The 23876-nt window shown below is 51.3% G+C and overlaps 1 protein-coding gene and 2 pseudogenes across 2 annotated transcripts; 1 reads left to right on the forward strand and 2 right to left on the reverse strand.

The window, feature by feature from the left end:
- Positions 1–1064: 1064 nt before the first annotated feature.
- Positions 1065–2419, reverse strand: LOC134761818 (uncharacterized protein FLJ40521-like; annotated as a pseudogene).
- A 169-nt stretch (positions 2420–2588) lies between these two features.
- Positions 2589–9594, reverse strand: LOC100462244 (uncharacterized protein FLJ40521-like; annotated as a pseudogene).
- A 1572-nt stretch (positions 9595–11166) lies between these two features.
- Positions 11167–12792, forward strand: LY6L (lymphocyte antigen 6 family member L). Of its 2 annotated transcripts, XM_054561086.2 has the most exons (3): positions 11167–11253; positions 11338–11454; positions 12557–12792. In XM_054561086.2, the coding sequence occupies exons 1-3, from the start codon at positions 11181–11183 to the stop codon at positions 12781–12783; spliced, it is 417 nt and encodes a 138-aa protein (XP_054417061.2). In that variant the 5' UTR covers positions 11167–11180; the 3' UTR covers positions 12784–12792. The 2 variants fall into 2 exon arrangements, 1 of the variants encoding a protein (XP_054417061.2); XR_008527712.1 differs by lacking the exons at positions 11167–11253; positions 12557–12792 and adding an exon at positions 11664–11772 and having other exon boundaries at positions 11370–11454.
- The last annotated feature ends 11084 nt before the right edge of the window (positions 12793–23876 follow it).

Below are 23876 nucleotides of genomic sequence, written 5' to 3' on the forward strand. Positions count from 1 at the left end.
AAGGGATCCCCACAGTGAGATGACTTGATGGTGGACACGTCAGCTTAAAGCACCCAAGAAGAGGTCTCAAACATTCTCCTGGCAGCAGTGGTCAGAGGGCTATGGGATAGAGGGGAGGGATGAGTGGGTGGAGCAAGGGGATTTTTAAGGCCCTGAAACGGTTCTGCAACATTGTAATGGTGGATGCATGATGTTATGGATTTGTCAAAACCCGCAGAATATACAACACAAAGAGTGAGCCCTGGTGTAAGCTATAAACTTGTGTTAATAACCACATATCAATATTGGTTTATCCATTGTACCACGTGAATGCAAAGTGTTAGTAATAGGAGAAATGTGAGAGAGGGGAGGATACACGGGAACCCTCTGTACTATCTTCTCTATTTTCTATAAAGCCAAAACTGCTCAAAGAAATAGAGTCTATTGAAAAATAAATAAGTTTTCCTGGAAGCCGCTGCAATCCCCAAGGTCCCCAAACAGCTTCCACCCACTGTCACTCTCTACAGCAAAGAGCATCCCCACAAGCTCGCAGGAGGACCTCTGTGAGGCTCCCGTCTACACACGCGCCCGGCTTCAGCCACCCCGGGAAAGGAGGGTCTCTGCTTAATCTTCCAAGTTCTACATGAGTTTCCCTTGGAAAACTCTAATTCAGAGCCACACGGGAGGGAGTCTGGTGGTTCTTCAGAAGAGGGTGTGCTGGGTTCAAGGTTACAACAGAAAATCCAGCACCATCCACCCCAAAGTCAACACACCATCTAACACAACCTCCCCTCACATTTACCCTCTGAAAAGGATGTGGCACCCCCATGCTTCCTCCTGACATTGCAGTTGGCAACAATTCCTCTTAGCTTTTATTTATCTGAAAAATGCCTTTATTTTGCCCTCATTTGTGAGGGAAATTTTAAATAGTGTCGGAGTGCAAGTTGGCAATTTGGTTTCTTACCAGTGTCTGCTTCTGGCTTCCAAAGTTCCTGTTTGAGAAGACAGCTGTCATTCTGGGGGTCCCTGTTGGAGGAGACAGCCGTCGTCCTCATGGTCCCTGTTTCAGGAGACAGCCGTCGTCCTCATGGTCCCTGTTTGAGAAGACAGCCGTCGTCCCGGGGGTCCCTGTTTGAGGAGAGAGCCATCATCCCCGGGGTCCCTGTTTGAGGAGACAGCCGTCGTCCCCGGGGTCCCTGTTTGAGGAGACAGGCATCATCCCCGGGGTCCCTGTTTGAGGAGACAGCCGTCGTCCTCAAGGTCCCTGTTTGAGGAGACAGCCGTCGTCCCCGGGGTCCCTGTTTGAGGAGACAGCCGTCGTCCTCATGGTCCCTGTTTGAGGAGACAGCCGTCGTCCTCATGGTCCCTGTTTGAGGAGACAGCCGTCGTCCCCGGGGTCCCTGTTTGAGGAGACAGCCGTCGTCCCCGGGATCCCTGTTTGAGGAGACAGCCATCATCCCCGGGATCCCTGTTTGAGGAGACAGCCGTCGTCCTCATGGTCCCTGTTTGAGGAGACAGCCGTCGTCCCCGGGGTCCCTGTTTGAGGAGACAGCCGTCGTCCTCATGGTCCCTGTTTGAGGAGACAGCCGTCGTCCTCATGGTCCCTGTTTGAGGAGACAGCCGTCGTCCCCGGGGTCCCTGTTTGAGGAGACAGCCATCGTCCTCATGGTCCCTGTTTGAGGAGACAGCCGTCGTCCCCGGGGTCCCTGTTTGAGAAGACAGCCATCATCCCCGGGGTCCCTGTTTGAGGAGACAGCCATCGTCCTCATGGTCCCTGTTTGAGGAGACAGCCGTCGTCCCCGGGGTCCCTGTTTGAGGAGACAGCCGTCGTCCTCATGGTCCCTGTTTGAGGAGACAGCCATCATCCCCGGGGTCCCTGTTTGAGGAGACAGCCGTCGTCCTCATGGTCCCTGTTTGAGGAGACAGCCATCATCCCCGGGGTCCCTGTTTGAGGAGACAGCCGTCGTCCTCATGGTCCCTGTTTGAGGAGACAGCCATCATCCCGGGGGTCCCTGTTTGAGGAGACAGCCGTCGTCCTCATGGTCCCTGTTTGAGAAGACAGCCGTCGTCCCCGGGGTCCCTGTTTGAGGAGACAGCCATCATCCCCGGGATCCCTGTTTGAGGAGACAGCCGTCGTCCTCATGGTCCCTGTTTGAGAAGACAGCCGTCGTCCCCGGGGTCCCTGTTTGAGGAGACAGCCATCATCCCCGGGGTCCCTGTTTGAGAAGACAGCCGTCGTCCTCATGGTCCCTGTTTGAGGAGATACCCGTCGTCCTCATGGTCCCTGTTTGAGGAGACACCCGTCGTCCCCGGGGTCCCTGTTTGAGGAGACAGCCGTCGTCCCCGGGGTCCCTGTTTGAGGAGACAGCCGTCGTCCTCATGGTCCCTGTTTGAGGAGACAGCCGTCGTCCCCGGGATCCCTGTTTGAGGAGACAGCCATCGCCCTCATGGTCCCTGTTTGAGGAGACAGCTGTCGTCCTCATGGTCCCTGTTTGAGGAGACAGCCGTCGTCCTCATGGTCCCTGTTTGAGGAGACACCCGTCGTCCTCATGGTCCCTGTTTGAGGAGACACCCGTCGTCCCCGGGGTCCCTGTTTGAGGAGACAGCCATCATCCCCGGGGTCCCTGTTTGAGGAGACAGCCATCGTCCTCATGGTCCCTGTTTGAGGAGACAGCCATCATCCCCGGGATCCCTGTTTGAGGAGACAGCCGTCGTCCTCATGGTCCCTGTTTGAGGAGACAGCCGTCGTCCCCGGGGTCCCTGTTTGAGGAGACAGCCATCGCCCTCATGGTCCCTGTTTGAGGAGACAGCCGTCGTCCCCGGGGTCCCTGTTTGAGGAGACAGCCGTCGTCCTCATGGTCCCTGTTTGAGGAGACAGCCGTCGTCCTCGGGATCCCTGTTTGAGGAGACAGCCGTCGTCCCCGGGGTCCCTGTTTGAGGAGACAGCCATCGCCCTCATGGTCCCTGTTTGAGGAGACAGCCGTCGTCCCCGGGGTCCCTGTTTGAGGAGACAGCCATCGCCCTCATGGTCCCTGTTTGAGGAGACCGCCGTCGTCCCCGGCGTCCCTGTTTGAGGAGACAGCCGTCGTCCTCATGGTCCCTGTTTGAGGAGACAGCCGTCGTCCTCATGGTCCCTGTTTGAGGAGACAGCCGTCGTCCTCGGGATCCCTGTTTGAGGAGACAGCCGTCGTCCCCGGGGTCCCTGTTTGAGGAGACAGCCATCGCCCTCATGGTTCCTGTTTGAGGAGACAGCCGTCGTCCCCGGGATCCCTGTTTGAGGAGACAGCCATCGTCCTCATGGTCCCTGTTTGAGGAGACACCCGTCGTCCTCATGGTCCCTGTTTGAGGAGACAGCCATCATCCCCTGGGTCCCTGTTTGAGGAGACAGCCGTCATCCTCGGGATCCCTGTTTGAGGAGACAGCCGTCGTCCTGGGGTCCCTGTTTGAGGAGACAGCCGTCGTCCTCATGGTCCCTGTTTGAGGAGACAGCCATCGTCCTCGTGGTCCCTATTTGAGGAGACAGCCATCATCCCCGGGGTCCCTGTTTGAGGAGACAGCCGTGGTCCTCATGGTCCCTGTTTGAGGAGACAGCCGTCGTCCCCGGGGTCCCTGTTTGAGGAGACAGCCGTCGTCCTCGGGATCCCTGTTTGAGGAGACAGCCGTCGTCCCCGGGGTCCCTGTTTGAGGAGACAGCCGTCGTCCTCGGGATCCCTGTTTGAGGAGACAGCCATCGCCCTCATGGTCCCTGTTTGAGGAGACAGCCGTCGTCCCCGGGGTCCCTGTTTGAGGAGACAGCCGTCCTCATGGTCCCTGTTTGAGGAGACAGCCATCATCCCCGGGGTCCCTGTTTGAGGAGACAGCCGTCATCCTCGGGATCCCTGTTTGAGGAGACAGCCGTCGTCCTGGGGTCCCTGTTTGAGGAGACAGCCGTCGTCCTCATGGTCCCTGTTTGAGGAGACAGCCATCGTCCTCGTGGTCCCTGTTTGAGGAGACAGCCATCATCCCCGGGGTCCCTGTTTGAGGAGACAGCCGTGGTCCTCGTGGTCCCTGTTTGAGGAAACAGCTGTCGTCCTCATGGTCCCTGTTTGAAAAGACAGCCGTCATCCCCGGGGTCCCTGTTTGAGGAGACAGCTGTCGTCCTCAGGGTTCCCTAGTGCTAGGTGTTTTTTTCTCCTGGCTGCATCTAACATTTTTCTCTTTTCCTTTAGTTTCAGCAGTTTGACTATGAGGTGACTAAATATGGTTTTCTCTAGTTTTATACTTCATGGAGTTCGATAAGCCTGTTGAATCTGTGGGTTAATGTCTCTTACCAATTTTGGAAAATTGGCTATTATCCATCAAAATAATGTTGCTCCTATCCCATTCTCACCCTTCTCCTGGGATTCCAATATACATGTTAGACAGTTGGATCAGTACCATATGGCCCTCTCCTCTCTGTCTCTGTCTCTCTCTGTGCATGTGTGTATGTGTGTGTGTGTGTGTGTGTACTTTTAATTCTATTTCTCTCTGTGCTTTATTTTGGATAATTTCTATGGACCTGTCTGAAACTTCAATACTTTTTGCTACTATATGTTTAGTCTGCTCTTAAACCCATCCAATGAGTTCTTAATTTCGGTATTATATTAATTGGTTAATATAATAATAAACACTTATTTTTATTATTTATTTTGTTTATTTTTAATAACAATAAGCACTTATTTTCATAGCTTCCATCTCTCTGTTGAAATTCTCCATCTGTTCATCCATTTTGTTCATCCTTTCCTGCATCTCATTTCATGTATTTACAACAATATTGTAAAGCACTTGTCTGCTAATTCTTTCACCTGGGTTATCTGTGCGTCTTCTTCTATTGAATAGCTTATCTCTTGGTTGAAAATCACACTCTCCTGTAATTCTTATAATTTTTGGTAGTGTGCTAGAAATTATATGCAAAAGAACCAAGAAACATCAGTCTCTCCCTGCAGATAGAGCTCTGCTGATGACTAACCCGCCCTCAGCACCATTCAGCTCCACTGAGAGGAAGGGGCCCCCCAGACTGGCAGTTCCTTCAGATGTGCACCCACCATTTTCCAATGCATTTGAAAGAAATGATAATTTTTGTACATAATTCCATTATTTCTCATTGTTGAAATAGAAAGGATGGCTTCACACTCTTTCCTCATGCTAACTGGATGTGAAAATCTTGTCTTTTTGCATTACAAAATCTGGGAGTTATTTGTCACTATGACCCATTTTTTTCATTTACATTATTCATCTGTGGATCTTTTTTCCTTATTCAGTCTTGCCAGATATTTGTCTAATTTTTGTTCCTTCAAACACGCAGCCATGGCCATGCTGATTTTACCTTGGTTTTCTGTTTTGTTAATAGGCATTCTCAGTCCTGTCTCTTTTCTTCAGTTGAGTTTTGAAATGCGGAGGTGGGACCCTGAGCTTGCTAACTTCAGGCTTCCCACCAGTTTCCCCCTAATAACTCCAGCACTGATCACCTAAGAAAAAAGTCTCCCTCCTACTCACCAAATATCACTCTAATGGCTGACAAAATTATTAATTCAAAAATAAGGCCGGGCATGGTGGTTCACACCTGTAATCCCAGCACTTTGGGAGGCCGAGGAGGGTGGATCATTTGAGGTCAGGGGTTCAAGACCAGCCTGGGCAACATGATGAAACCCCGTCTCTACTAAAAATACAAAAAGTAGCCAGCCGTGATGGTGCACAACTGTAATCCCTGCTACTTGGGAAGCTGAGGCAGGAGAATCACTTGAGCCTGGGAGACAGAACTTGCAGTGAGCCAAGATCGAGTCACTGCACTCCAGCCTAGGCAACAGAACAAGACTCCATCTTAAAGAAAAAAAAATTAAACTTTCTTATTTCCCAATGCAAATATATAGGGTTAGATTTTTCTCAGGTAAAGCTTTTGCTGCAGCCCAATAGTTTTGATAGTAGTATCTTAGTTTTAATCATTTCTAGGTATTTTAATTTCCAATATGACTTCTTCTTTAACAGTGGTTTATTAGAATAGTGGTTTTCAATCTTTTAACGTGTGTAACTATGTCACTGATGCTTTTGTTATGAACTTCTGTGCTGGGTCAGAGAATATTGTCAGTGTGGTAGATGTGTCAGTTTGAAAATGATAACAAAATCCTTGCTCACTGTTGCCTTGAAAAAAAATGAAAACGATAACAATCTGCACATTTAGAACAAAATGAAAGTACTGGACTCTCTGGTTCAAGGGCTCCCTGGTGCCTGTGTGTTTGACTGATTTTGTAGTTTGAACAAGAAGGATTGTGCACCGGGGGGAGACCATTCAGGCTTACTGATGTCACTAAACCCAAAGTCAGAAACGGAACACAATTGCACACACCTGTCCATCTAAGAAAGAGAGCACCTGATGAATTGCTCAGGCACAGGGAGTGAGGCCCCCACTGCTGACCCAATTCTCTCAGCACCCTCACACCTCTCTGGGGTGCCACTGTTGTTCCTCCTGGGAGCCCTGTCAGCAGCAGAGAGGGGTCTCGCTGGGGACACCCAGACACCTGTCCCCAGATTAAGACAGGGCAAGGAGAAGACCTGTTCCCAGGGAGAGCTGTGCATGGAGCCCCCAAGGCAGGGCCAAGAACTGGAGCGTGAAAGAAGCCAAGTCACCAAAACTATGTAGAGTCAAAAGGGCTAAAGCTCCACAGCCCTAAGAATCAGACACTCAAACCAGCGTTCCACATGGCAAGGGGAGGAGAAAGGCAAGCAAGTTATGACCAGGGCAGAGCCAGGAGGGGCGAGCAAGAAACCTGCCAGGACCCACACGTGTGCCTGGGGCAGATGGTTACAATCTGAGCTTCCCAACAGCCAAGGTGAAAAAGAAAAAGGGTCAGAGGTATAAGTGTAGCGGGAGCACGATGATCTTCAGTGTCAACAATTCAGCCTGGCAGTCCATAGCAAGAGCACAGGCATGGAGACTGTGGGACTCATTCAGGACACCACTCGGGGAGGCCTCTGGACATCACGCCAAGATCCCCTTCACTGGAAAAATTCCACAATGGGTTTCTGTCCGTGCCTACGCCGGGGTTGGAGCACATACCCACACAGCAGCTTGCTGGCACCCAGCTCTCTGACGGTGAATACAATAAGGGCAGGAAGGAAGATCGTCCACTTCATCTAAACAGGAAGCTTTCACATTTTCCTGATTGAGATCTACACTTTAAAAAGTTAAATAAATATATACACACCCAAAACACTGACACATATAACATTTATATAACATATTCACATAGATTTATAACCAATAAACATTTATAACATAAAACATAAATATAAAATATGAAATAAAATACCAAACATACTTATATATATTTGTATGTCTAAAACATTATATACACACATATATACACAAGCAAAAATAAATAAGCATAAATAAAATACATTTTTATTTAAATTACTTTCTTCATTAAAATATGTGTCCTAATTGTGCATAATGTACTCTGGTCTTTATTATTCAATTCAATTCTATTCTTTCATCTTCTAGAACATACAAACATGGTTCCTATTCACCAGCTGGGTTTTATGACCCGGGCTCCTTGGACAGCGCTGCTCCCAGCGCCGCTCAGAAGCAGTGCAGAGTGCAGGCTGAGGCTCCGTGCGGCTGAGCCGGGCTTGAATTCAGCCCTCTACCTATTACCTGGGTGATCCTGAATCAGGGCAACAACCATCCTGGTTTGCCCAGCACCGAGGGCTTCCCAGGTCACCGGACTTTGGTGCTAAAATTGGGACATTGATCCCCCATCATGAAGCCATCTCCTCAGGTCTCTGTTCCTTTTATTATTTTTAGAATTGGACTCATTGTACCCACCTCCTAGGACTGAAATCAGGCCAGAAATGAAGAATGTTGATAGAATAAACACTTGACAAACATCACTGGGGCCTGTGGGCTGTGCTCCTACAGGCCTCTCTGCTGCCAGATGTACACTGGCTCACACACCTGGACAGGTGTTGGAGCCTGGGGCTGGAGGGGCAGGGGCTCCTGACAGAGACCACCAGGAACAAGCAAGCCCTTAACAAGGACGTGGCCTTGCCTCTCCTGGGCAACTGCGGGACCAAGTCAGGGAACCGTGGAGGCGAAGACCCCAGAGCCGTGCCCCCGCCCTCAGACCCAAATCTTTGCTCTGGGCTGTTTTGAAGCCTGTCCACGAACTGTACTCATTCCAGGGGTGCCTCCAGGAACAGCGACAGGCTGTGCCTGCCGGGGAGCTGGAGTGATACGTGATGGGGATAACTGCATGTCCCAGTAAAGTATCCTGGGAACACCAGGCCTGCACCCGCCCACCGTGCTGACCACAGGCTGACTGACCCTTTCCCGTCCCTGGTTAGTCCCCACCACCTCCACGGGCTGCTGTGTCTGGGAGTTAATTCACGAAGGAGAGAAGAAACGAGGCCGGGAGCACAGCTGGATGCAGTACCGAGGAACTTGGTCAGCCCTGGGGAGGGCCAGTCCCTTCTCATGAGCACTGAAAGCTGTGTGGCTCCAGGCACAGCCCTCTCGGCCGTGGCTGCCCCAACACCCTGTCATCAGCCACAGGCTCAGATGAGTCTCTGCAGATCCCTCAGCCACTTCCTTTGAGACCTGTGTGTTCCTTCCAGCCTCCGACCTCCAACTACCACCTGGACTCCTTTATTGCATGTGCCTCCAATGCCAATATTCTTTTGATTTTTCTTTTTGATTTTTGACTTTGCAGATTTCACAGTGCCAAATTCATTCAAATCAATCACGGTGAGAATGGCAAATGAAAAAATGCGCATGATAAACAAATTGCATAAGGCCCCTCCCCTCCAAACAACTTCCATCCCGTGCCCTCTAAGCCCACCCCCAAAACAGCCCTGATCCACACACAGGCTGGGCGGCAGAAAGGGCTGGAGCATCAGAGGACAAAGGGAGCAGAGGACGCTGAGCCTGGACACGCAGGGGTCAGAGGACAGGGCCCGTCTGGGGCGTCCCTAGAGCATACACCGGGGAAACAGGAACGGGACAGTCCTGCGGGGTGGACCACTATGTGGACGCAGGGGAAATGGCCCCACCTGGCTGCACACTCACTCTCTGGCCGGCACCTTCTCTCCTAGCAGCTGTTACCCGAAAGCCACAGCAGGGGAGGGGCTTGCTGGGCTGCAGTGCGGGGGAGGATGCGGAGGCCCTGGAGGTGGTGGGCAGCAGTCAGGCTGGGGCCAGGGGCAGCCCTTCCCAATCGCCTTATGGGTAGCAGTTACCCCTTTCTTCTTTCTGCGACTTACCTCCTGCAAGACCCCTGAGGGCAGGTGACTGGGCCGGTTCACTGCTGCAGACCCAGGGTCCAGCCCTGCTTGTCATCATACATGTTCAGAAGGACGTGATTCAGGAAATGAAGGCAAGAAGCAGAAAAGAGCCAACCTGACACGCGGTGAAAGCTGTGTGACCACCTGGGATGGAGGGAGGGGCTCCGAGGAGGAAAGTGGGTCGGTGGTCCTCTAGACTGAGGACAGCATTTCCTGACACCACCTGGGTCCGGCAGGGCCCTGTGCCCCCGGTGAGGTGAGAGAGGGTGTGACAGTGCCTCCGGAGGGGAGAGCTGGGTGCCCACCAACCGGGATGTCCATGCTGTTGGGTTCCAGCGGCCCAGTGAGAACACGGGTCAACTCCCTTGGCTCCCGGGGAAAAAGCAGAATAAAGAATAGGACAAAGGGAAGACTCAGTGTAGGAGGCAGATGAGTCTAGTGAGGAGGGCACAGGTCTGTGCTGTGACGGGGGCGGCCTCACACTCTGCATCCAGGACCTACATGGGGCCGGGCAGATGCTGCAAAAGAAATTGGAACCACAGCCTCCAACGGGCCCAGGGACGCTTAAGCACTCGGACAGACCCTGCTGGGCCCCAGCCTCAACTGTGGGAGGACGAAGTGTGGGAGGACAGAGCTGGGAGGCAGCCTGCACAGGAGCCGTTTTTCCAGGGCACCAGTCTTCAAAGGCCCGGACTCAGCCCCCTGCAGGTCCCAGAAACTTGGCAGGAGTCCTGGAGCCGCAGGCCCCAACCCCTGCGGCAGCTCCAGGCTCCTGTAAGGCTATGAGAGCACGCCCTGCTTTCCTCTGGGCGACCGAGCCCGCCTGAGGGGCACCTGGAGGCACCTGCCCTTCTCCTCCCTTCTCCCCTCCTCCCGGGCCACCCCTGCCAGGGGAAAGCGCTCCAAGCACTCTAGAAAGAACGAAGATTCTGCGCCTGTGGCCTACCCATCCCCGCCAACCTCATTTGCGCTTAACTATGCTCCTTCCTGGATCCGCCTGGCCGGCTCCCGTTCCATCTCAAGTTGTCCAAACCTCACCTGCGCCCCAGGGTCCCTACTCCGCCTCCTCCCTCTTCCTTCTCCTCCGCTTTGAAGCCTCCTCCCTCCCCCGCCTGCTTCCAAATCCAGACCACTCCCGCCCCACCCCAGGGAAAGGGTCGTCCCGCCCTCCGCGCCCTTTGAGGTTCTCAGGGCCCTCTGGGTCTCCTTCAGCCTCCGTGGGTCCCTGAGTCAGGAACCAAATCTGGCCCCTCGTTCCCCAAGGCGTGGAGCCCGGGATCTGTGATTGGGGTTGAGGCTGGCCTTGGGGGGACCTGCAGGCGTCCCCCTCCTCCCCGGCCTCGGGCTATTTTCCGCAGGAGGCGACTGCAGGCAGACGCTGAGGTCCTCGGGGACCCCGGAGCCGCCCCAGTGCAAGAGCCCGGAGGAGGGGCTGGCCGGTCCCGCCCCCTCGGTCCCAGGGCTGACTCCTCCTCCAGGACGCAGATCTCCGCAGCCTGGCAGGAGAGAAGGTGCCGGGAGAGGGGTCCGGACTGTGGGCGGGGGGCTGGGATGAGGGTCGGGCGAGAACGGGCTCCGAGGGTTTAGAAAGAGAGATTGGAAGGGTGACCAAAGGCAGAGGGCCCAGGGAGAGGGGATGCGGGGAAGGGAGGAGAGCGAGCGTCGGGAGCAGGAGGCTGGGGGTGGGGGTTGCCCTCGGTGAAGCCCAGTCCAGGAGCGCAGGAGGCTGGAGTTGGGGGACGTCCTGGGTGAAGCCGCGTCCGGGAGCGCAGGAGGCTAGTGTGGGATGAGGGGTGCGCCCTGAGTAAAGCAGGGCGTCCGGGAGCAGGAAGCTGGGGAGGGGGGTCTCTGGGTGAAGCCCCCTGCAACACCCACCTCACCCCACTCAGGCTAAGCCCTCTGGCGTCATGGAGAGGCTCGTCCTAACCCTGTGCACCCTCCCGCTGGCTGCGGCGTCTGCTGGCTGCGCCACGACGCCAGGTAGGGCGCGGCCCGGGCTCGGCTGGGGGCGTCGGGGCTGGAGCTGCGGACCCCGGTCCACAGCGCCCCGCTTGCTGCCCACAGCTCGGAACCTGAGTTGCTACCAGTGCTTCAAGGTCAGCAGCTGGAAGGAGTGCCTGCCCACCCGGTGCAGCCCGCTGGACCAAGTCTGCATCTCCAACGAGGTGGTCGTCTCTTTTAGTGAGTCCCCCCCGGGCAGAGGGCAGGTGCCAGGTGCCGGGGAAGGGCCGGTGCCCCCGCCTCTCAGCGACTTAGCTATGAGTCCTCGGTGCTCCAGGGCCTGGGGCCCTGTGGGTCCGACAGTGCCTCCTGCTCTCTCTCCCGCGCTGGGCTCGGGCGAGCGTCCCAGAGTGTGAATTTCGACTTTTCTTTTTCTCCTCCATTTGAAGTGTCACTAGGAACTGTCAGCAGGACAAAGGCTCTGATGTCACTGAATTTACAAAGACAGCAGGAACGCACGGGTGGGGATCGGCAGCTGTTCGAGGCGATGGGTTATCTGCCCTTCCTAGCACAGCACAGTACACCTGCCATACAACCCAGCATCGGGCAGGCTGCACTGGAATCGAATACAGTGTGTGACAATGTCATATAGTATAACACAACATAATGAATATAACGTGTATATTGCAACTTAATGTAATACGATGTATTATAATGCTACATAATACAACATAATATAATAAAATAGAATGCAACACAACACACCGTAACACTCTATGACACATAAGGGCGATTCCACCCAAGCTCTTTTCTCAACAGTTTGGGTTTTGAGTGTTGTGCATCCCTTCAGGGGTTCCGTGGTTGTTGACTGACACATGTCCCTCAGAAAGTCTCTGCCATGTCTTTAAGTGAGCAGTACAGAGAAACGAGCCCAGGGCTGGGCACCCAGCCCAGCAGTTTCTCTGTGATGGGCAGCCCCTTTCCACTGCTCTGAGTCACCCCATCTCCCCACCACACACATGCCCCAGGGCTGGCAGGGGTGGTCCAGGCTGTGCCTGGCTTCAGGGGAAAGCCCCTTACAGCCAGTTGCCCTGGAGTCTGTATTTGCTGTGCCGCGGGGCGGAGGTGGCCTGGGCAGCCAGGCTCCCCAGCTCTGCAGCACCTCGCCCAGGAAAGGACAGGAGAAGGTGGTCTCTTGGCCCCCCTCGCAGGGCCAGGTTCCCTGCTCTAGTTCTTTCTGGTCGCCGCTGCTCCTTCGGAAAGCATCCTTGCGCTTTCCGGATAACTGTGGATAACTCCTTGCTGGGGCTCTGGGGCCACCTGCCTCTCCTCTTTTCTGCAGAATGGAGTGTACGCGTCCTGCTCAGCAAACGCTGTGCTCCCAGATGTCCCAATGACAACATGAAATTCGAATGGTCGCCGGCCCCCGCGATGCGAGGCATGATCACCAGGCGTTGCTGTTCCCGGGCTCTCTGCAACAGGGCACTGACCCCACAGGAGGGGAGCTGGGCCCTGCGAGGGGGGCTCCTGCTCCAGGTGGGCCTCGGCCTCCTCAGGGCCCTGTTGTGAGGGCCCTCCCTTTACACCCCCTCCTCGCCCTGCTGGCCCATCCCGTCTCCTGCCTCCAACTGCCATCCTGCCTCCGCCCCTTCCAGGACACTGGGGGGGACCCTCCTTCTCTGAGGTGGTGGGGAGTGTGCCATTGCCTCCACCCCGGATCTAGCCACCTCACTCCTCCCCAACGGGGGCCCCTGTGCTGGGGAACCCCAAGGATTCAGCAACTGCTCCTCCTGGGGAAGGACAGTGCCTCTGATGTGGGTGATGGGAAGGACGGTGCCTCCCATGTGGGTGATGGGAAGGACGGTGCCTCCCGTGTGGGTGATGGGAAGGACGGTGCCTCCCGTGTGGGTGATGGGAAGGACGGTGCCTCCCGTGTGGGTGATGGGAAGGACGGTGCCTCCCGTGTGGGTGATGGGAAGGACGGTGCCTCCGGTGTGGGTGATGGGAAGGACGCTGCCTCCGGTGTGGGTGATGGGAAGGACGGTGCCTCCGGTGTGGGTGATGGGAAGGACGGTGCCTCCGGTGTGGGTGATGGGAAGGACGGTGCCTCCGGTGTGGGTGATGGGAAGGACGGTGCCTCCGGTGTGGGTGATGGGAAGGATGGTGCCTCCGGTGTGGGTGCTGGGAAGGACAATGCCTCCGGTGTGGGTGCTGGGAAGGACGGTGCCTCTAATGTGGGTGATGTGGAAGGACGGTGCCTCTGATGGGCAATGGGGAAGGATGGTGCTTCTGGTGTTGGGTGATGGGGAAGGACGGTGCCTCTGGTGTTGGTGGTGGGAAAGACAGTGCTTCTGGTGGCGATGGCCCCTTGCATGAGACCCCTTGCCCTGAATGCTGTCCAGGACCCTTCGAGGGGCAGAAGAACCCGGGTGTGGCTACAGATGGGGTTCCCACTCTGCCTTCCCATTTACAGCCCCCTCTGCCCAAGGGAAACCCAGGAAGGATAACACTGTGGGTGCCCCCACCTGTGCATTGGGACCACGACCTTCACCCTCTTGGAGACAATAAACTCTCATGTCCCCATGGTGCTCATTCCTTCCTGCTCCTCCCCGTCAACCCGCCCTGCCCAGCCCTCAGCAAAGGGCTCTGTGGGTGGGTACCGGCGACCACTGGAGCAGCCAGATCTGCAAAAATCCTTCCAGCTGGGAGGATGAGGATAAGGACTGTCCCTGCAGCCTGTCGGGCACCTGTAATCCCAGCTACTTGGGAGGCTGAGGCAGGAGAATCGCTTGAACCTGGGAGGCGGAAGTTGCAGTGGGCCAAGATCGCGCCACCTCACTCTAGCCTGGGTGACACAGTGAGACTCCATCTCATGTCTTCTCATGGCTTGTTACCTTATCTCTTTTTATCCCTGAATAATATTCCACTGTCTTCATGTAGCACTATTTGTTTAACCACTCGCCTATCAAAAGACATCCTGTTGTTTCCAAGCATTGGCAATTAGGAATGAAGCTACGATAAACGTCCACGTTCAGGTTCTTATATGGACATCAGCCTTCAACTCCTCTGTTTAAATGCCACAGAGCACAATTGCCGGAGCTGCCGAGAAGCCTCTGTGTAGCTGTGTAAGAAACTTCACACCTGTCTTCCACGGCAGCCGCACCATTTTGCACCCTCACCAGCAATGACGGGGAGTGCCCGTCGCTCTGCATCCCAGCCAGAAACTGATATTGTCAGTGTTCTAGATTTCAGCCACTTAAAAAGCGGTGCTGGTGTCTCGTAGGTGTCTTCATTTGCAATTCCCTGTTCCCAGAGCCTTGTTCTGTCTGCTTACTTGCCAGCAGCGGATCTTTGGCGAGGTGTCTGGTCAGATGCTTTCTTCATTTTTTATGTTCTTATTGAGTTTGTTTGTTTGTTTGTTTGTTTGTTTTTAAATACAGACATGGTCTTCCTATGTTGCCCAGGCTCATCTCAAACCCTTGGACTCAAGGAATCTGCCTGCCTCAGGCTCCCAAAGTGCTGGGATTACACTTTGGGAGCCTGAGGGGGGCAGATCCTTTGAGCCCAAGAGGAACAGGTTGAGCCACCATGCCCAACCTGTTTGTCGATTTTTTTAATCAATTTTTTTTAATTTTAGGGATTATGTTTTCAGTTTTGTATCTAAAAACTCATCACCAAACCCAGGGTCACATCGATTTTCTCCTGCATTTTCTTCTAGGAGGTTTATAGTTTTGCATTTCGCATTCAGGCCTATGGTCCTTTTTAGTTAGTTTTTGTGAAAGGTATAAGATTTGTGTCTGGATTAGTTTTTTTTGTTTTGTTTTGTTTTGTTTTGCATGTGGATTTTCAATTTTAACACATCATTTTTTATATATAAATTTATTTTAAAAAATAACAATTGCAGCAACATTGATAATCAATCACCCATACTCCCCCTACTGATAGGGAAAAAAACCTTCTATACAGTTGAGTAACAAAGGAAAATCAAGACCTTTTATCAGACACCCTACAGCCAGAAATGGCGATGCTATCCCCAGCGGGGTAGACCTGACACATTCAATGTCCCAGGGTAACACACCAGCCCAGTGGTGCAGAACTGACACGTTCAATGTCCCAGGGTAACACACCAGCCCATGGTGTAGACCTGACACGTTCAATGTCCCAGGGTAACACACCAGCCCATGGTGTAGACCTGACACGTTCAATGTCCCAGGGTAACACACCAGCCCATGGTGTAGACCTGGCACGTTCAATGTCCCAGGGTAACACACCAGCCCAGTGGTGTAGACCTGACACGTTCAATGTCCCAGGGTAACACACCAGCCCATGGTGTAGACCTGACACGTTCAATGTCCCAGGGTAACACACCAGCCCAGTGGTGTAGACCTGACATGTTCAATGTCCCAGGGTAACACACCAGCCCAGTGGTGTAGACCTGACACATTCAGTGTCCCAGGGTAACACACCAGCCCGGTGGTGTAGACCTGACACGTTCAATGTCCCAGGGTAACACACCAGCCCATGGTGTAGACCTGACACGTTCAATGTCCCAGGGTAACACACCAGCCCATGGTGTAGACCTGACACATTCAATGTCCCAGGGTAACACACCAGCCCATGGTGTAGACCTGACACGTTCAATGTCCCAGGGTAACACACCAGCCCAGTGGTGTAGACCTGACACGTTCAATGTCCCAGGGTAACACACCAGCCCAGTGGCGTAGACCTGACACGTTCAATGTCCCAGGGTAACACACCAGCCCAGTGGCGTAGACCTGACACGTTCAATGTCCCAGGGTAACACACCAGCCCAGTGGCGTAGACCTGACACGTTCAATGTCCCAGGGTAACACACCAGCCCAGTGGTGTAGACCTGACACGTTCAATGTCCCAGGGTAACACACCAGCCCAGTGGTGTAGACCTGACACGTTCAATGTCCCAGGGTAACACACCAGCCCATGGTGTAGACCTGACACGTTCAATGTCCCAGAGTAACACACTTCTCATGCACCATGTTCTCTGACCACGTGCATTTAAATTAAATGTTTATGATGAAGATAAACTTTAACATTTCAAATATGGGAAATTTAATTAACGTTTCAGTTAGTTCATCTGTTAAAGAAGAAACTATAATAGGCTTCTTAAAAATTCCTTGAGCGGCATGGTAACAAAAATCAGAACCAGCTTTTGTTTTAAATGAGAGCGGTGCTTTGAGGAAAATGTATAGACTTAAGCCCTTGTGTTAGAAAGGAAGAGGGGCTGAAAATTAAGAAGCCATGTATTCAGGTCTAGAACCTTGAGAAGAACAACAAATTAAACCCAGGGAGGTCTGAAGGAAAATGTCCCCCCAAAAGGTGTTATTAAAGAAATGATAAACTAAAATAGAGAAGATCCACAAAGTCAACAGATGCACAAAATGGTGATATTGCTGGCAAGACTGAGAATGAGATGGAAGGGGAAACACAGATAAACGGCTTGAGTGGTTAAAGAGGCTGAACCATTCCAGCCACCCATTCATGCAAAATCCCAGGAAGTGGAAATTGAATCCAAGTGGTGGGAAGTGGATCAGTGGTTGCCTGGAGATGGATGCAGATAGGGGGCCATGTCACTCATGGTGGGTGCCTGTTGGGGGAGGCAAGTGTGATGAGCATGGTGGTGGGTATGTGGTGTGTAAATTTACCAACATTCATTGAGCTGACCACTTAAAATGGGTGCTTTTTGTTGTGTGTAAATCACACTTCAGTAAAATTGATCAAACTGTCACAAGAAGCCAGGTTGGGTGGTGCATGCCTGTGGTCCCAGCTACTGGGGAGGCTGAGGTGGGAGGATTTCTTGAGCCCAGGAGGTGAAGGCTGCAGTGAGCTGAGATCGCACCACTGCCCTCCAGCCCAGACAGCAGAATGAGACCCTGTCTCAAAAAAATAAATAAAAATAAAACAAATGATCACAACAGACATTTTGCATACCTCTATGGAATAAGTTTGAAAATTTAGATGAAATGAAGTGTTTCTAGTAAAAACATAATTTGCCAATCTGGACCCAAGAAGTAAAGTTTCCAAGTTCCTTTTACAAGGCAAGCATCACACTGATAGCTAAACATGATAAAGATGATACCAAAATGGAAAATATAGCACTTTTATATATCAGTGCAATAATCTTAAATAAAATATTAGCAAGACAAATTCAGTAGCACATTGGACAATAACATGATTGTGTGTGCACACGTGTGCATGCGTGTGTGTGTGCATGTGTGTGTGTGTGAACCCTGAAGCCAGAAACTCACTGTATGGGAAAGTACTGGATGTGGTTCCACTAATGCACTGAACAAGACCAGGACAGACACTGTCATTTTTTAAACATTGCAGTGGAGACAAAAGCAAAGAAAAATAGAGAAGAAAGCAATTGGAGGCAAAAGATTTGAGGAAAATACAATCTATTTGTTGCTGACCCATCTACCTCAAAAACTCTTTATAAAGAAAGCCCTGGCTGGGCATGGTGGCTCACGCTTGTAATCCCAGCACTTTGGGAGGCTGAGGCGGGCGGATCATGAGGTCAAGAGATCAAGACCAGCCTGGCCAACATGGCGAAACCCTGTCTCTAATAAAAATACAAAAAATTAGCTGGGTGTGGTGGCGGGCGCCTATAATCCCAGCTACTCAGGAGGCTGAGGTGGGAGAATCGCTTGAACCCAGGAAGCGGAGGTTGCAGTGAGCCAAGATCGCGCCACTGTATTCCAGCCTGGATAACAGAGTGAGACTCCGTCAAAAAAAAAGGAAAAAAGCCCTAATGGAGCAATGCTAAGATAAGAAAATTCAATAAAATCATTCAATGAGGTAGTAGAATATGAAACTAAAGTGAAAACCAACAGCCTTTTTATATAGAAGCAAGAACTAACTAGAAGATATAATGGAAGAGAAAACCTCATTTACAATTGGGGGGAAATTCAATGCTTAAAAATAAATTGGATTTTAAAATGTGCAAAATCTAAGGGAATAAAACTCAATGCACTCCTGCGAGATGCACCTGGAGCCTTGAGCAATTGTAAAGCTGTTCCTTGTTCTCAGCTGTTCCTTGTTCTCTAATGGCACCAATGCCATTAGACATCAGTCCTCCCTAATTTATGAAATGTTTTCATTTAATGTGATTGCTATAAAAATCATGATTTCTTTTTCTTAAGCAAGACAAGTCGAAAGATACGCAAACAAAAACATTCAAGATTGGTTAGGAAAATTCTGAAAAAAAGTTGAGTTATTAATGGGTTAGTACTACCAGAGATTAAAACATACTAAAAAAAAAACCCTCAAAAATTAAAAAGGTGTGGTGTCATCATGCTAATGAATAATCAAGTGAAGTAGAATAGAAAGACCAGAAATATACCCGAGAATTCATGGAAACTCAATGTACAATACAGGGAGAATCTCAAATCTCTGGATCAAAGATAAACTTGTTAAAATAATTGATGTGTGAACAAATGAATGGATCCTTGGAAGGAGTCAAATAGGACCTCTACCCATGCATCCATATAGCACACATAAGAATTAATGTTAAACAACCAAAGTGTACAAACACCAAAAGAAATGATAAGTGAATATCTTTTTTTTTTTTTCCATGATGGAGTCTCGCACTGTCACCCAGGCTGGAGTGCAGTGGCACAATCTCAGCTCACTGCAACCTCCGCCTCCTGGGTTCAAGCGATTCTCCTGCCTTAGCCTCCCGAGTAGCTGGGATTACAGGCACCCGCCACCACGCCCAGCTAATTTTTTGTATTTTCAGTACAGTGTTTCACCATGTTGGCCAGGCTGGTCTTGAACTCCTGACCTTGTGATTCGCCCACCTCAGCCTCCCAAAGTGCTGGGATTACCGGCATGAGCCACTGTGTCCGGCTGTGAATATCTTTACTACCTGAGTGTGGAGAAAGACTTCCTAAGTTTAATTCAATCCAAATGCAAAAAAAGAAAAGATTGACTAATTTAACTCTATAAAAATATAGATATTTTGTATGAGGTGCACATGGGCACACACATACACAAACAAACACATACCAGGGAGTTATAAAGAACTCTTAATTGGGGGAGGTAGGCAAACGCCAAAAGCTTAATAGAAAATATGAGCAACATACAAAAACAATTAGCAACAATGATATAAAATACCACTTTAAACATAAGGAAAAATGTTGCCCTTCACTTGTGGAAGAAATGCAAATGAAAACAGCCCTAGGGATGTTGATGTTGGGGTGGCACCTGCTGCAGAGGGTAACGTGCAGCACGTCGAGGGCAGCACTGCCAAGGCTGGTTCGAGCTCAAGATCAGGTGGAGGAGGTAGTCTCTCCCATCTCTTCTGCTGAGTGCAGCTCTAAAACCTGCCTGAAACACATGGAGAAGCTATCTGAGCTGCCTCCAGGACACATGCAAATGGACCCTCTGATCATAAAATTATCAGGAAGATTGAGAAATAAGACAAAAATGTGAGGTCCCACCAAACCAGTGGAAAGTTTTCCCTTTTCATTCCTCTGGCATTCCCTGGCCTTGACTCAAGGCAGCCCACACTCTAGGAGCAGACACCAGGGCACAGGTGGGGAGCTCTGGGGGACCCCTCCAGGGCTTACTCAGTGAATGGGTTGGCAGCAGCCACAGGAGCCACCATGGAGCCTGCAGGGACCCACAACACTGAGGGCAGGGATCTTGCCTCTAATCAGAGAAGCTGTGATTCTGAGAGGGTGGGGTAAAGGCCACAGGTCTTTCTCTCTCTACATCTTCCCACGTCATGACCCCAGAGGGGATCGAAGAGGGAGGAAGTGTGAGCACTGTGACATAATGAGCCACAGCCTTCTGACTAGATGCCCCAAAGAAGAATCCCAGGTGACCATATAGCATCAGAGAAACTGCAGGTAATGAGGAACTTTGGAAAGCAATCCATCGTGTTGTCAGTAAAACCTCAGGCTCACTCCCGAGCTGGGCATGCATGGATGTGACCCTCGATGGCATAGACTATGAGAGCCAGGTGAGGGGATCTACCTCCACCAAGGTGTCAGAGTGAACTGCATACCCAAACACCTTGAGGCTTTAAAGACTGAGCTGATGTGGAAGCCACAGCCTCTGCAGGTTGGTCTGCACTTGCAGCATAAGCCCAACCACATCAATTGCTGCTAAAACAAAACTAGCAGCATTCTCCATACCACTTAAATAAGACACAGAGTCTCATAACATTCAAAACGCCCAGGACACAATCCAAAATTACTTCTACAAAAGATCAGGAAAATCTCAATGAGCAAGGAAAATGGCAATCAGTAGGTGCCAGTGCTGAGATGACATGAGGGTTGGAATCATCAACATCTTTAAAGTAATTATCATAAGCATTCTTTAGCAAGTAATGGCAAACACTCTCGAGATAAATGGAAAGATAAGAAGGCTCACGGAGAATGTACAAAGAATGGCCAAGTGGGAATTGCACCAATGGAAACATTGTCACCAGGATAAAGCAGTCTCTGGCTGGGCCAACAGCAGAATGGAAATGAAAAGGGAAAGAGTCAGTGTGGCAGCTGTCCAATTTGAACAACACAAAAGACACTGATTTAAAAAAAATGAGGCAGGGCTCAGTGGCTCACACCTATAATCCCAATACTTTGGGAGGCCGAGGCAGGTGTATCACCTAAGGTCAGGAGTTCGAGACTACCCTGGCCAACATGGCAAAACCCCATCTCTACTGAAAATACAACAATTAGCTGGGCATGGTGGCAGGTGCCTGCAATCCCAGCTACTCAGGAGGCTGAGGCAGGAGAATCACTTGAACTCGGGAGGCAGAGGGTGCAGTGAGCCAAAATCACTCCACTGCATTCCAGCCTGGGTGACAGAGGGAGACTCTGTCTCAAAACAAAACAAAACAAAACAAAAAATGAACAGCACCTCAGGAACAATACCAAAAAGTCCAACAGCTGTATAATTGGTGTCCCAGAAGGAGAGGAGAAAGAGTGGAGTACAGAAACGAGATCTGAAGAACTAATGACTGATAATGTTTCAATTTTGAAAAAGGACATAAACCTGAAGATTATAGACTCAAAAGCCCAGTGAATTCAAACAGGATAAATACAGATGCAGATATATTATCATTAAACTGTTGAAATAAATTGATTTTGTCACAAGCCAGCATTGTCACTGTGGGAGAAAAGAGATCAAAAGTACACAAGAAGGAAGGAAATACAGAATATTATTGCCGTGGGAAAAAGGTATCAGTGTGAATACACAGAACAGCACACTTAAGCAACAATCCCAAATGATGGGGCTTTCTACAAAACAGTTGGCCTTTACTCTTCAAAAGTGTCAGGTCATGAAATAAATCCATGCTGAGGACCCATTCCAAGTTAAAGCAGGCTAAAGGGGCTGGACAACCAAGTGAAACATGTGAGCTTGGATTAGATGCTGGACTGGAGAAGGCTGTGAGGGGGACAATGGCTGAAACGTGAACGAGGTCTATAGATTAGAGTATAAGTTGTATCAGTGCTGATTCTGTGGTTTTGATCATTGTACTATAGTTATGAAAAATGTTAAGACTTGGAAAATCTATATAAAGCAGACAGAATAATTCCTGTACTTTTTTTGCAACTTTTTAATAAATCTGAAACTATTTCAAAATGAAAAGTTAATCCAAGCTGTCTTGAGTAGAAGTTAAAACAACAATAACAAAAAAAGAAAATTGAAAAGTTAAAAATGAACCCCCAACAGAACGTTCCCCTTTATTCTTCTTTCATGTAAGGACACAGGATATGCATTTTGCTCAGCTACCACCCTTTGCTGCATCCCATTTTGAGAAGCGGTATTTTCTTCATTCGTCTGTTCTAGGTTTTTAAAAAAATATTTAAGATCTTCTCTTTTTAAAGAATCTGTTCACTTGGAATGTACTTTTTGCATTTTTACTTGTGAAAATATGTATTTATCCTTTTTGTTATGAATGTATGACTTCACTGTGTCAGAGAATATGGTCTTAAGAGATACAGAAAACTTTTGAGAATGATAAGATCTGGACATGGCTGGTTGAAATCAAAGCCCTGGACGTCCTTGTTCAAGCTTCCAGGGTTAAACGCCTGAGTGCCTGGGGCATGCGGTGTCCATCACGCTCACAGGGTGAGAGCCGAGGGAGCCCGAGGGACCAGTTTGTTTCACTGAACATGAACTTGATAAAACAAACTGTCCTCTCCACATTTTCTCAGCCTTGGTCCCCTGTCCTTTCAGGAGCTCAGAGACTTCTGGGTCTGCTCCCAGTCTTCATGGTCCCTGGTGTCCCCACGGTGTGGAGCCCCTTGCCCTAGTTTTGGGGACTGTTAGACAAAGAGGGGATGCATCAGAGCTGAGGCTGGGGCTGAGTCTGGCAGGGGGTGGACCTGCATCTCCCCCCAGGCTGTGATGGCTGTATCCTCCTCCTTGGGCCTCCAAGGCTGCTGTGTAAGAACCCCAGGGATCTTCCCCAGTACCTCTGTCCTCTGTCAGGCCCAGCCCAGGTCTGAGGGAAGGGGCAGGAGTGGGATTCAGGTGAGGGTCCCTGGGATGCAGATCCCTGTGAGGATAGGGCTGGAGGGGCCAGGAGGACACATCCCAGTGGGCACAGAGGAGGCGTCCAGGGGCAGGACCAACGGTTGAGGGGAGAGAGCAGGGGTCGGAGCCCTGGCGAGGTTCTGCCTCTGCTCCCAGCGTAGACCTGCTGCCTGCGTAATGGGCAGGGTCCTCCTGATCCTGGGGCCCACGCTGGTGTATGAAGAGAAAGGTGAAGACACCAGGGCAGGGTGGAAGGAAAAGCCAGCTGTGTCTCTGTGGTGTGAGGAGCATGTTTCCTTGAGGACAATGCAGGCCTGCTGTGCTGAGTGCATTTCTCCCTGTGACCCTGCAGCGGAGTGGGATGCTATGTGGCTTCACACCCACGGCTGTGAACGCGGGCCCCAGGGTGGAGAACGTGTGCTCAGGGTTGAGGGTGTCGCCTGAGGTGCTGTGAGCTTGGGGTCATTGGGCATATTCACACGGTAGTGGCTGGGCCCAGACCCAGGTGTGCTCGGAGCCCACGGCTCTGCCCTCACCCCTCCTCCTGCAAACCAAAGCCTGTCATGCTACCACTGCCTCCACACCAATGCCAGCGGGCCTACAAGCCAGTCTCCTGCAGTGCCCAGGAGGGCCTAGGTTTCTTCCAGCTTGCGGTGGTCCACACAGGGCAGGGCCAGCCTGGACAGTCCCTGGATGGGTGGGGGTGGGCTTCTCAGCTCAGTGGTTCCCTCCACGGGCTCCTGCCCAGCTGTGAGCAGGGCCTGGGGGTCCAGTGTGGGGGGACCTAGACTTCGAGTTCCAGCCTGGGCAGCCTTCATCCTCCTCGTGGACTCAGCTGGGGACTCCATGCTGAGCCTCTGGATCCCTTGGGGAAAGCAGGCCGTGGGATGCCACGTATGCCTGGAGGGGAGGGGAGCAGCCAGGAGTCCAGAGAGCCAATGAGACGCATCTCTTTTGGGGTGACCCGTTAGAGAATTGATGTACATTCCAATTCCATAGGAGGACCCTGGGTAACAGGAAGTCCTCTCCCTGCTCTGGTTCCAAAGGGCGTAAGCCACAGTGCAGGTCAACTCTCCAAACTCTCCACTCTACAGCAGGCACCAGCGGGCATCCCCAGGACACAGGCACCAGTGGGC

Source organism: Pongo abelii, chromosome 7 (assembly GCF_028885655.2).
Source record: "Pongo abelii isolate AG06213 chromosome 7, NHGRI_mPonAbe1-v2.0_pri, whole genome shotgun sequence".
NCBI lineage: Eukaryota > Metazoa > Chordata > Mammalia > Primates > Hominidae > Pongo > Pongo abelii.

What these genes read in the sequence shown, in the direction of transcription:
- LY6L (XM_054561086.2), top strand. Translation starts at nt 11,181, where the DNA reads ATGGAGAGGCTCGTCCTAACCCTGTGCACCCTCCCGCTGGCTGCGGCG. An exon ending in TGGCTGCGCCACGACGCCAG is followed by an intron (nt 11,254 to 11,337) that starts GTAGGGCGCGGC and finishes TGCTGCCCACAG; the next exon opens with CTCGGAACCTGAGTTGCTAC. An exon ending in CGAGGTGGTCGTCTCTTTTA is followed by an intron (nt 11,455 to 12,556) that starts GTGAGTCCCCCC and finishes TCTTTTCTGCAG; the next exon opens with AATGGAGTGTACGCGTCCTG.